The sequence below is a fragment of the Curcuma longa genome, unplaced genomic scaffold, assembly GCF_044706935.1.
Source record: "Curcuma longa cultivar G26 ecotype Majalengka, Jawa Barat unplaced genomic scaffold, ITB_CL_G26_1.1 contig_15977, whole genome shotgun sequence".
In the NCBI taxonomy this organism is placed as follows: domain Eukaryota; kingdom Viridiplantae; phylum Streptophyta; class Magnoliopsida; order Zingiberales; family Zingiberaceae; genus Curcuma; species Curcuma longa.
Genome location: NW_027430248.1, coordinates 1 through 13,126, shown reverse-complemented (window position 1 = coordinate 13,126; position 13,126 = coordinate 1). Strand labels below are relative to the sequence as shown.

Genomic DNA, 13,126 nt, shown 5'->3' with positions numbered 1-13,126 from the left:
CCACTGCGCCAATCCCCTCCCTCCTCCCTCTGCCGCGACATCATGCGTACGATATCCAATAGATTCGGCCATGACGCCACCGCCGTGATCTGATGAGATCAACCAGTCAAAGGCGTGGACTTTTTACCGCAGTCCGATCCTATAAGTGAGACCAGATCCTGCCGAGATCGTATCGCATTGAGTTCGCCTTGGGATTCTCTGCGCTCTGCTTTTGCTTCGCCTTCCCCTTTCGCACGTCTTCTTCTGCCAGTTTCTCTCTGTATATAAAGAGGCGTCGCGGCGTGGTCTTTCTCCGACAACGACAATGGCGTCGTCGAGAGGAGGGGACGGGGAGCGCCAAATCCATGTGCTGGCCGTCGACGACAGCTCCGTCGACCGTGCCATGATCGCCAAGCTCCTCCGCAGCTCCAAGTACAAAGGTGCCGGCGGAAGCTGTCCATGTCTTTGATGAAATGAGAGGTCTTGTTGATCATGTACGTGTTTGTTGTTTTGCTGCAGTGACGGCGGTGGACAGCGGGAAGAAGGCACTGGAGCTTTTGGGGCTGGTTAGACTCGTTGACTTGTAAATCTTGCCAGTTTTAGCTGTTTCTGTGATCTTGATCGAGGATTCTATTCGTGATGGCAGGAGCCGAATGTCAACATGATCATTACCGATTACTGGATGCCGGAGATGACTGGATTCGAGCTTCTCAAGATTGTTAAGGTTAGAAACATCATCGTCTTCATCCATCAAGAAAGAACCCTAATGTCTGATATTTCAATCCTGCATCAGGAGTCCTCTGAGCTAAGGCAAATCCCTGTGGTCATAATGTCATCTGAGAACGTTCCTAGTAGAATCAACAGGTAAAGTGGCGAATTAAAAAAAAAGTTGTTCATTCAACTGAATCTCGACTTAGATTTGATTGTAAATTTGGTGCAGGTGCATGGAGGAAGGAGCAGAGGATTTCCTGCTGAAGCCTGTGAGGCCTTCAGATGTGTCTAGGCTGTGCAATAGAATGAGATAGGAATCGAGTTCCTGAGGAAGGCGTTTTGCCTCGAATCTTGATTTTCTGACTTTTATTGTGATTATTTGTTTGTTTTGGAGATCATTTTGGAGTGATGAGAGAGAGTACAAAGTGAGGATAAAGAGGAAAAGAAAGCTGCTTTGTTCCCTGAAATCTCTTTCTCTTCTGTGATCAATGTGCAGGTGTTATTTCAGTTGAATTGTTCAGAAATTTATCTCTTTTGTTGTTTCTGAGGATTTGTCTCTTGGATGAGGTGGAACGTCATTTGGCCTGTCTTATCGGTGGTTGGATTTTTGTCGATTCAAACGTAGTGGGTCAATCCGCAAATCTTTGTGGATTCTGGTTGACTTTTGCATCAGTTTGGTTAGATACTTGCGGGTCTCGCGTCATGAAAAGGAGTTTGCCGTGGAAAGTTGTGCGGTGATTGCAAATGAGAATTTCGAAGAAAAAATGTTGATTTTTGATAGATTTTTAGATTATTTTCTTAAATTTAAAATGTAGTTTGTTTGTCCTGTTCTTCGGGGCCAGAATTAAAGATTTTTGATGGAAGAAAATGGTTGGTTTATGCATTTACATTCTTAATTTATCGATATTTTTCTTGATATTTTGTCTTGTCCACTAACGTGGCAATGACAATCCGACGGCTTTCGAGAAATGACGCCGCCGCTGGGCAAATACCTCAAGTCCGACCGGCGAACCCTCTGCCTCCTCCGCCACCCCCGCCTATCCCTGCGCGGGGCCCACCAAATCCACGCCCACCTCCTCGTGTCCGGCGCCATCTCCGACCCTTATGCCGCCGGCAAACTCGTCGCCTTCTGCGCCGTGTCCCCCCGCGGCGACCTCCGACACGCTGCCCTCTTGTTCCGCCGCCTCCCCTGCCGGTCCGCCTTCCTGTGGAACACCATGATCCGCGCCCACGTCGAGCGGGGCCAGCCGGGCGACGCCCTGCCGCTCTACCGCGACATGCTCGCCGCTGGCTTCCTCCCCAACAACTACACTTTCTCTTTCCTCCTCCGCGCGTGCGTCGATCGAGACTCCTTACTCGACGGCCAGAAGTTCCACGCCGTGATCGTCGAGCTCGGTTGGGAGGCGTATGACTTCGTCCAGAATGGCCTGCTCCACATGTACTCTTCTTGCGGGTGCCTCCACTCCGCTCGCAAACTGTTCGACGGAAGTCCCAACAGAGATATCGTCTCCTGGACTGCCATGCTCACCGGCTACGCGAAACAGGGGAAGATAACGGATGCCAGCGAGCTGTTCGATCGAATGCCTGAGAGAAATGTGGTGTCTTGGAGTACTTTGATCAGCATGTATGCTCAATTTGGGAGATCCAAGGAAGCCTTGGATGCCTTCAACGAGATGCAAGTTTGTGGAATTCAGCCAAATCAAGCAGCCATTGTCGGAGCTCTATCGGCGTGTGGCTCTCTCGGGGCACTGGACCAGGGGATGTGGATCCATGCCTTTGCGAGGAGGAACGCAATGGAGTTGAATCGAATACTAGGAACTGCACTGATCGATATGTATGCCAAATGTGGGTGCATCGAGAGTGCTATGGAAGTGTTCGAGTTAATGCTCGAGAGGGATGTGTTTGCATACACGGCAATGATCTCTGGCTTATCGAACAATGGATGCATCGAAGAGGCATTGGGATTGTTTAGTAGAATGGAAGAGGAAAGAGTGAGGCCAAATGAAGTCACTTTCATCTGCGCCCTTAGTGCTTGTGCACGAATTGGCTTTGTGGATCGAGGGAGGATGATCTTTGAGAACATGGATGGAGTCTACAATATCAAGCCCGGGGTCGAGCATTACGGCTGTTTAGTGGATCTTTTGGGTCGAGCAGGGCTCGTCGAAGAAGCAAAGAAGGTGGTGAGGGAGATGCCCATGGAGCCGGACTCATTCGTTTTGGGCGCATTGCTAAATGCCTGCGGAATGCATGGTGTGACAGAACTGGGGAGGGAAACGATCGAGGATTTAAAGAAGTTGCGCCTTGATCATGGTGGAGTTCATGTGTTGATGGCCAACATGTATGCGTCGGCCGATCAGTGGGAGGATGTAGCGAAGGCGAGGAGGGCGATGGAGGTGAGGCAGCTGATGAAGGTGCCTGGTTGCAGCATGGTTGAAGTGGATGGTGTAGCATATGAATTTGTTGCCGGAGATCGATCACACAAGCAGATCAAGGAAATTATATCCGCGATAAGGGGGATCGATAAGCAACTTAGATCTTTCAGCAATGATCCTTGAGCAATTTAGATTATAGTGAGTTAGTGATGTCGAGATAGGATGTAGGGCAATCAATGAGTGAAGAGATTTCTTTGAATAACTTAAAGTCACGCCAATTCTAATTTGTAACTCTAAATGTGTCAAATTTAATAACGATAATCAACAGCTTTTAGTAATCGAAGGCAAAGAAGAACAATGACTGAGATTAAGAAGACATTGAATGGTCATCTATGAGTTTCTTGGGTGAGCAAGTTGGACCTCTATGGGTTTCTCCGGGTGGAATGCTTGTTAACTGAGCCGGAGATTAAGAAGGCGTACCGAGTGCTGAGAAGCAATGGCACCTGAACATCGCCGGCATGGCAGGGCATGAATTGATCATCCTCCTCGACGATGTCTACTCAGTCCTCTATTACCCTGTTGCTCGATACACCTATGACAAGGTGACAATTCTAGTTCTTAGCCATTTCTTTCAAATCAAAGAAAAGAGTTATTTAGGAAAAATAAATAGATAGAGTTGATTAGTTATAACAATGAACGATTAAATATTTAGTTTGCAGCCTTCATTCAATTAAAGAAAATTACCTCTCATGCGTATCAAAAATTACCTGATGATCTCAGAGTTCCAAGGCCACACTGAGAAGGCATTCTACTAGACTGCCTTTGGGTCTGAGAAAGCGGAGACCGGAGTGCACCGTCTTCGTAGATGAAATTGAGTGTCTTGGTTGCTTAAAATGAGCCCTGTTTGTGAACAAGACTTTTGCCATGAGTCCATGTATGGCCTATGACACAGTGGGCAGATCCTGAAGACGATCCTAGACACCATCCAAATCTGCTCTGAATATTGCATATCATAAGTTTGATATCACATAAATTCTGAAAGGATCTAAAATTCAATTGTTTTTGAGGGGAAAAGGACTTGAATTTACTGATAAGGTAAAGTCAGAGTAAGAGAATGCAATGCTACATCGTAAAGATATGCTTGGCTGTTGTGCACAGGATTGTTGGGAGATAAACCTTGCAGCGCTGGAATTCCTGATGTCTAAGCAACTCAGAGAAAATGTGACAATATCGACAAGAATACTGTTGGCACAAGAGTATCCAATATATTTGCTCAGGTGACCAAATTTCAGATCAGATACCAAGAGATTCAGGAAAGATTCCAATGTATCTTTCATATATAAAGACCATAGCCAACCATCAATTGCTATTAACCATCCTGTCGAATCTCTAAAAGATTGAATTGATGGATCTTTTCTGTTTGCAATGCAGGATTAGATTTACAAAGAGTACCCAGGTATTCGCCATTCGAGGGATCAGACAATATCAAACTGGCGGTACTGGCGACCTGGTGCAGCAACATTTGAGAAGTCCTCCAGAGTCATCTCTACAAACTCCACAATGCCCAACATAGATAGACTTTGAAAAGCTGCTGCAAGACACAAGAGAAAGGCAATTGGAGGGCTCAAAAGAAAGGATTTAACTACTTCGAAACACAAAGATGACTACTGGAACGGCACCCCATAACCTTTCTCCCACCAGCAAATGTTCCTGAAACACCAACCTCAACCTCAAAGCTATCATCCTATTCGAGAAGACAGAGGAGGGAACTACTGATGGTACCACAAGCAAAAAGAGAGACAGTAGCACAATCGATCTGACAACACTGATGGTGATGGAAGTGATCTCAGCAGCATCTGTAGGATTCAGGAGAAGAGAGGTGGTTGAAGCACAGGACAGTGGATTTCAACAACACAAAGCTGGTAGTATAGCCTTGGAAGTCTTCAATAACTCCGAATTACAGATTGTGTTGGCTGGAATAACTTTGCTCGTCATTGGAATGGGAGTTCAGCTAATGGTTGATTCTATTGTAAGCAAAGAAGGATTTAGAAGATGGCAATGTTTGGTATAGGAAATAGCTCTAGCATAAAGGTATTCAGCAGAGATAACCAAGAAATTAGAAGCATTCAAATGATTGTAAGAATTTTAAATGAAAGCACATATGCTATATCCTAATAACACAAACTCTCTTATATATTATTTTCCAATCGGACTAGTTTAGGACAAATAAAATGGCTGGTTGAAGAAAATATGTGAAACTTCAGAAATATAGTATTTGATCAAAAAAATTAACTTAAGACAAAGATATCCAGCTGCCAAAATGAAATGTTTAGGGATACAAGGGTAATTGTATCCCTCAATTAAATGAACTGTTGCATGAATAATTTAACTTTCTACACAGTAAGAAGTAGATATGCAAATTGTAACAATTAATAATGCATAAAATATCTAAAACCTGATTGATTTGGAGGCAAAAAAAATGAGTTAGATGCACGTCAGGAAAACAAACCAAGCAAATGCTCCTCGCTTTCAGTTATTTACATTACTTGTCATTACAGTCTGACATTACAATCATTGTTCTCAATAGGCATTTTGTCAAGAGAAATTTTTGAGAACAGTCAAGAGATGGGGAGAAGAATATGTATTTGCTTTAAACTTTGCAGTCAAGGCGCATTACATAAATAGATAAATATATTATAAGTAAAAAGTTGTGCCTATTAACAAAAAATGTGCTTCCTAAATACTTTGGTCATCCAGCAATTTGTACAGAAAGAAACATTCATACACAAGAAGAGAGTTCAAAATAAGAAACAGTACCTGCCACATTTATCTATTCGAAGCATTTTGTCTAAAACAATACAGACTTTGTGTATTTCTCCACTTTGACAAGAACCAATCATGCAAAATGCCTTGATCAAATGATTGAAAATTTGGGCATCAAAATCCAAATTGTGGGCTAACATTTCTTCATATAGACCTAGCAGTAGACCAATCTTTCTACTCCTGACCAGCCAATAAGACAAATGTGCAATTGCCTCTGAAGGGTACACACTTTCAGCAGATCTCACAAAATTAATGGCCTCCACAAATTTCTGGTTCCTACAAAGGCCATCCACAATGGTACTATTGGTAATTTTGTCTGGTTTAATGTTTACCATATTCATCACAGCGAAAAGATTCTGAAGTTCATCAATTTTTCCTGCTCTATAGAACTCATGGATCAGAATGTTACATGTAACAATATCAGCAACAAACCCATTGCTCACAAAGATATATTTTGCAGTCATGTATTTTCCTGCTTTACAGAGGCAATGTATAACAATATTGAAAGTTTCTGTGTCTGGGCTTATACCCTTCTTCAACATATCAGTGAAAAGCTTCAAGACCCAAGAGAATTTTCCAATATCACAAAGCCTGCTCATTATCGTATTGTAGCTGACTACATCAATATCTATTCCCAACTCCAAGCTCCTCTCCAAGAGGTGGTTACCTTCCCACACTGAAGACTCACGACAAATGTTATCAAGCACAATGTTCAGTGTGACTACAGTAGGACATAACTTCTTCTCAAGCATAATCTCCAATTGTTTAAAAGCAGCATCCGCCATGCCCGCTTTACAAAGCCCACTGATGTATGTATTGTATGTGACTGCATCTGGTTCCCAACCATACGATACATCGTTCTCTAAGATATGTGCAACCTGGTCGAAGTAACCATGCTTGCACAGCCCATTAATCAATATATTGTAAGCCACAGCATCTGGAGGGCAACCAAGACTCCTCATTGCTTCCATCAACCTCATTGCTGCCTCGACCTTCCCCTGTGAGCAGTATGCCTGGAGGAAAGGAGTGTAGGAATGTGCATTTGGTGCACAGTTCCCTTGGAGCATTTGATCCACTACATTCCACGCCTCCTCAACCATTCCAGCCCTGCACAACCCTGCGATCAGCGTCGAGTAGGTGACCACATCAGGATCGCAGCCGCTCTGTACCATCCATTCAATGATCTGGCGGGCCGAATCAAACTTCTTGAGGTAAAAAGAATAGTACTTCACCAGAACCGTTAGAGGCCCCGCATCCAGCTTGACACCTGAATGGATCATTTCATCGAACACCTTCTCGGCATCCGCCGATCGGTTCGCTGCTAGGAGCGCGTCCAATACGGTGGTGTAGCAGAATATGTCAGGATCACATTTGGCTTCCTTCATGTCCCGGAAAAGCCTGAGGACCTCGTGCAGGTTGCCGGCGCAGCTGAATGCCTTCATGAGGAGGTTGTACTGGAATGGATCGGGTTCGAGAGGCCGGGCTCCGGGTTCTGGGAAAGAGGAGCGTCTTTGGGCGGGGAAAAACTTCAAGATCTGGGATAACCGGGAGATGAGATCCGATGAGGGATCGGTCTCTTTGCCGCCGACGGCGACGGGGACGTCGCTGACTGAGTCAGATATAGTGCTGTGGCCGCGGAAGGAAGGCCGGCGCCTCGAACGGTGGCAGATGGAATCCATGACGAAGCCAAGAGCGGTGACAGCGGATCGGATCGCCGTCGAGAGAGATGAGGAGGAGGAAGAAGAGGGAGAGAAGCAAACAGCCATGGAGGAGGGACGGCGAGGGCGAGGAAGACCGGCCGAGGTAATTAATGGACAAATTTGGTGTTAATTGTAAAATATGTTCGCCTTTATAGCTGTAATTGTATTGAATCCTTATCATGTTTATCATTTAATTTAATAAATATAAAAACATAAAAAAATAATATACAATAACTACAAATTTTAAATAAATTATATACCAAAAATATATTTTAAAATAATATATGTTTATATTGTCTAACTTCGCTAAATTTGTTCACCTCAAATGAATTTTTTTTTATCATAATTAATATATATAATTTGTTCACCTCAAGATTTTATAATTTAATATTTGCAATGGATGGATGTAAAATGAGATTTAAGAATTAAATGTAAGAGAATTAAAAAAATACAGATGTTAGGTTCAACTGGTTCATTCTCATTGACCTAATTCAATGAACAAAGATATGCATCTGTCTTCAGTAATTCTTGCGCCATTGACGCCTCAGATGCTGGAAATCTAGTTTAACTATTTTTTAGCACGGCGGCATAATCTTGGAACCAGGTCTCCGTTATCTCATCCTGTTGCGACATCATCGGCGAAGGGATGTCGCACTGGAGGTCCTCCTCAAGCTGCTCAAGCTGGACGGCAAGATCTTGGACCTTGGTGTGCATCGTCAACTGTCGATCACTCTGTGGCGGCGTCGAAGGAATCGAAAGCAACTCCGACTGAGGTATCTGTGGAAACGACTCTGCCTGAGGCATCGATGGAAAGGCAGCAACGGCAGGGGACGGAAAATCTTCTGGCTGCTCATGATCCTGCGGCGCCGTCAGCGTCGTCAACTGAGGCATCTGATACCAATGCTGCTCTAGCGGTGGCGGCGGCGGCGGCTGATAGCCGGCGGCGTAAATCTGTGCCTCTGCCTCCTGAATGTCACGATCCATCTGAGCGAGGTGCTGCTGCAGTAGATAAATGTAACCGACGCATCCAAGAAGAGGGTCACGGATGCGAGCCTCCGCCTCGAACGTCAACGACTCCGCCGCCATCCTGCGCTGTTCGACCGGTAAGCTCTGCAGAATCTTCCGACGTTGCTGCACCCGTAGACGCGAAAGACGTAATCGAACGACGGGCTATTCGCCGGGAAATACGGCGCGAATATGCAGTCCGGCGGACATTTGTGATGCATGTGATTGCACGCCGCACAACCCGCCGCACGTGCCGTCGCCTCCTTCTGCGGTTCCATGACGATCGGAAGAGCAAGCATCTTTCTTGTCCTCATCCAACAAGAAATTCACTACAAATCCTCATCCAACAAGAAAAAGAGCAAGCATCTTTCTTGTCCTATGGTTAGTTAGAGGATTAGAGAGGATGATTAATTAATACGTGGGTAGATTTATAGGTAAATTAACACATTGAGGCGTTGTCAATATGCCATTGGCTATATGACATTGGGTAATTAGCTCATTTTTAAGGAGGTGAGACCACATTGTTTGAATTTATTTCAAGGTAGTTAAATAAAATAATTTGTTTATTATTTTTATGACCGCAAATGAATAAAAAAAAATACAGAACTAACTCAAATCATTTGAGTTGGTAGGTTAAATTGGTTCATTCTCATTGACTTAATTCAAATAGGCTGTAACAAATGTATCTCATGTAAAAAAATAATGTTCATCTTGAGTTCTAATAATAATAAACGAACAAACAATAAGAAAATGTTCATCTGTCTTCAGCAATTCTTGTGTCATTGATGCTCGATGAGATCCTCGAGCATGGTGGCATAATCTTGGATTTCGGTTTCCGTCATCTCATCCTGCTGCGGCATCGTCGAAGGGATCTCGCAAGAGAGGTCCTTCTCGAGCGCATAATCTTGGAACTCAGTGTGCGTCGGATCATTCTGTGGCGGCGTCGAAGTAATCGGAAGCAACTCCGACGTCGACTGAGGCATATGTGGAAACGGCTCTGCCTGAGGCATCGATGGATAGGCAGCGACGGTAGGGTATAGAAAATCGTCTGACTGCTCATGATGCGGCGGCACCGTCATCAACTGAGGCATCTGATACCAATGCTGCTCTAGCGGTGACGGCACCTGTGGTGGCTGATAGTCGACGGCATAATCCTGGACCTCAGTGTGTGCCATCAACTGTCGATCATCATCCTGCGGCGTCGTCGAAGGAATCGGGTACGGAAAATCATCCGACTGCTCATGATGTGGCTGCATCGTCATCGTCGTCAACTGAGGCATCTGATACCAATGCTGCTCTAGTGGTGGCGGCAACGGCGGTGGCTGATAGCAGGCGGTGTAAATCTGAGCCTCTGCCTCCTGAATGTCGCGGTCAATCTGAGCGAGGTGCTGCTGCAGTAGATAAATATAACCGACACATCCAAGAACAGGGTCACGGATGCGAGCCTCCGCCTCGAACGTCAGCGACTCCGCCGCCATCCTGCGTTGTTCGACCGGTAAGCTCTGTAGAATCTTCCCGACGTTGCTGCACCCGTAGACACGATGGACGTAGTCGAACGACGGGCTGGTCGCCGGAAAATACGGCGCGAATATGCAGTCCGGCGGACATTTGTGATGCATGTGATTGCACGCCGCACAACCCGCCGCACGAGCCGTCGCCTCCTTCTGCGGTTCCATGACGATCGGAAGAGAACAGAGGAGCGCTGAAAAAAAAAACAGTGAGGTTACTTTTGCTTCATCAAATCAAACAGTAACAGAATAATATGAATATAAAGTGAAAGAAAAAACTCGATAAAAAAACAAAATAAAAGATGATCTGATCCATCTCAAAAAGCTTGGATGATTTTGACAGTAATAAATACATTAAAACAAGGTAATTTAATTAAATCGAAATAAATACCTGTTTCTTAATTTTTGGAGATCGCGACCAAAAGCAAAAGGAGGAGAAGACGACGACGACGAAAGCGGGTGACTTGTGAAGCGGAGAAGGCCAATAGGATTGTATATATAGATATGAACGAGCATTTTCTGTTGTTCGCCGGAGGATCGCTCCTGATCGTCGCCGTCGGCATTGGACTCCATGGCACAGCCGTTGCCGTCGCACCCTCCTGCCTTCATCGACCCCGAGTGAGCCCTCCTTCCTCGTTGATCGCCTCTTTTTCCTGTTTGCTCACGATTTGTCGATTTCGTTGTAGGCTTGGCCTCCTCGCAGGCAGCTCATCGAGCCGGGAGCTGGATATCGTTGAGATCTCGCAGTCAGCCTGGATCGCTGGACAATCGAAGCGGGAGCGGAATCCGGTGCGGGATTTTCTACTCGCTCTTCTTCTTTTGGAGCGGAAGTTTAATGTGTTGATCTTGTTTAATTTCGCTTAGGTTTGAACTGTTGCTTCAGCGAGTCTTCACGGGTTGTGGAAAAATCCGATCTTGATGTTCTGATAGACGGGTTTAATGCCTTTCTTTGTAGATATTTATATCTTCTTATCACGGTGTAGTGTTTGGTTCTGCTTCGCTAAATTAAAACCCTAGTGGTCGTGGTTTCGGATGAAAATTTCTTACTTTGCCGATCCTGCCCTTTTTCATGTGTGCGATTCCTAGTTATTTTCGTGGTTGAATTGATCTTGTAACTATGAGTATGACTTAGATTCATGTTTCGATGAAGCAGGCTTCTGCTGGTATTGTGCCCTTTGGAGGTATGCCAGTGGTATTGAAAGATATGTGGTATTTCACGAGTGAAAACATTCATATTGCTCAGCTTTTAGGTCCATTCCCGACTGTTCTTAAAGTTGTCAAATTATTTTATTCATCTCGGGAATGGAACTTAATTTCTGAGATAGTTTTATCATTGACTTTTTTACATTATTTAGACGGTAGGGAACTATACCTTCGCATGTGATTATGCCTTATTTAGCTCTGATAATGAGCTTCATTCTGTCGCTATGAAACTGTGTAGTTTTTGGAGTCTGATACAATCACTTGCTTGACTAGAGGAGGCCTGATATTATAGTTGTGCGATAGATGTATTTATCGCTTACTATTTCCAGGGAGAAAATTCTGTTGGTGTGCATTGTATAATACCTTGACATCCTTGATCAATATGACTTTTTGGTTGTGGTTCCTTGTATGAATGTCTGATTTTTTTGCCATCTAGCTCCCTTTTCTTCTGCCTTTATTGCTTAGGAGGGGCCTTTCAGTTTGACCAACAGTCACACAAGAAACATTCGAGGCATGCATATTGCATGGCAAGATTTTGTTGTACCAGTTTTTCAGGATAGGGAATGTAATGTATTATTCAGACAATTAATAGCGCCATAAAGTTGATTTCTATTTAAGTTCTTGTCACTGATATCTCTCTCTCTCTCTCTCTCTTTTGATATTCTTATTATATATCATTCTTACTTTTCTTTGTCAGTGGAATATTATCAAACTCATATTCACTCATTTGATGTGCTATACAAACTACATTCCAAATTTGATGTGCTATCCTTTCTGCATTTAAGGTTATTCTTCATGAGGTAATTGAACTTGATGGAGAGGATGACACTGATGGTGTTATGATAATTGGTGAAAGCACTTCTGACTACAAGAACAAACAACCTGTTGGATATGATAAAAGCTGGCAAAAGCAAGTAAAGGTACTAATGCTCAATAAATGTATTTTCTTTTTGTATCATGTCCTAGTGGGAATATGTAAGCATTTCTTATTTTTTAAATCTGAATCTAGGATCCACTATCTGCTAACCCTGTCATTCCAAGTGCAAATATTGGTTCCAGCCAAAGCTTAAAGGGGCATCTTATTTATCTTGATGATGATGAATATGATTATGGAGAAGTTGATTGTGATGATTATGATTATTATTATGATTATGGTGCTGACACGAGCGGGAAGGATTCCAATTTGGTTTCGGCTGCTAAGTTTCATGATATAGACCTCCCAACTGGTGTTGAAGCACCTGAACCTTGGTTTAAGAAACCTGCAGCTGAAGAGCCAAAAAAGAACAAGAAGATCATTGTTGAAGATGAGATTGATGTGAACTATAAATCATTTAAGCAATTTGATACTGTTAGAGAACACTCAGATCACTATTTCAGCAGACCAGAGCTTCTCAAAACTGTTCCGACTGTTAAGAAAATTAATGTAAGTACCATCACTCTTAGGGATGATAATTTCCATTGATATGGTTGCCTGCATCTACCCACAATGATCAGGGTTATATGACCCAATACGGAAGTATAACCTGGAAATAGGGTGCGGATATGGCAACGAATGATGTCCCACTATGCATTGTTTTGCTCTAGTTAGTTGAATCAAGGGAATTTACATATTTTATCATTTGACAGACCACATTCAATCCATCATGGTCAGGGTTGTAGGCCCACCTCATAATGTAGGTGTGATATAATGTGGATTTATGTTTCTGCATGCGTGTGTTTCCCCATATTTGCCTCAGTCCTAACTTGCACAAAAATGCAGTTAAGGATGGAGAGCAAGATTTTACTCCATAACCATAGCACCCTATTCTGTTGTGCCCCACATGTG

The 13,126-nt window shown here is 43.8% G+C and overlaps 4 protein-coding genes across 4 annotated transcripts; 3 read left to right on the top strand and 1 right to left on the bottom strand.

The window, feature by feature from the left end:
* Window positions 1-304: 304 nt before the first annotated feature.
* On the top strand, window positions 305-1,155 carry LOC141816297 (two-component response regulator ORR5-like). Its single transcript, XM_074704103.1, has 5 exons — window positions 305-419; window positions 499-545; window positions 626-703; window positions 773-843; window positions 920-1,155. Exons 1-5 carry the CDS (start codon window positions 305-307, stop codon window positions 1,002-1,004), a joined length of 396 nt encoding a protein of 131 aa, XP_074560204.1. The 3' UTR covers window positions 1,005-1,155.
* A 500-nt stretch (window positions 1,156-1,655) lies between these two features.
* On the top strand, window positions 1,656-3,484 carry LOC141816295 (pentatricopeptide repeat-containing protein At5g66520-like). Its single transcript, XM_074704101.1, has one exon. The coding sequence runs from the start codon at window positions 1,659-1,661 to the stop codon at window positions 3,243-3,245; it is 1,587 nt and encodes a 528-aa protein (XP_074560202.1). The 5' UTR covers window positions 1,656-1,658; the 3' UTR covers window positions 3,246-3,484.
* Window positions 3,485-4,279: 795 nt separating this feature from the next.
* On the bottom strand, window positions 4,280-7,651 carry LOC141816294 (uncharacterized; the record flags this gene model as incomplete). The annotated part of the gene is given in 2 exon segments (XM_074704099.1): window positions 4,280-5,086; window positions 5,880-7,651. Coding segments are annotated over 2 exon segments (1,785 nt in total).
* A 2,951-nt stretch (window positions 7,652-10,602) lies between these two features.
* LOC141816296 (uncharacterized) lies at window positions 10,603-12,724 on the top strand (the record flags this gene model as incomplete). Its single annotated transcript, XM_074704102.1, has 3 exons — window positions 10,603-10,887; window positions 12,087-12,221; window positions 12,311-12,724. Coding segments are annotated over exons 1-3 (834 nt in total), but the record flags the coding sequence as incomplete, so codon positions are not given.
* Between the last annotated feature and the right edge of the window lie 402 nt (window positions 12,725-13,126).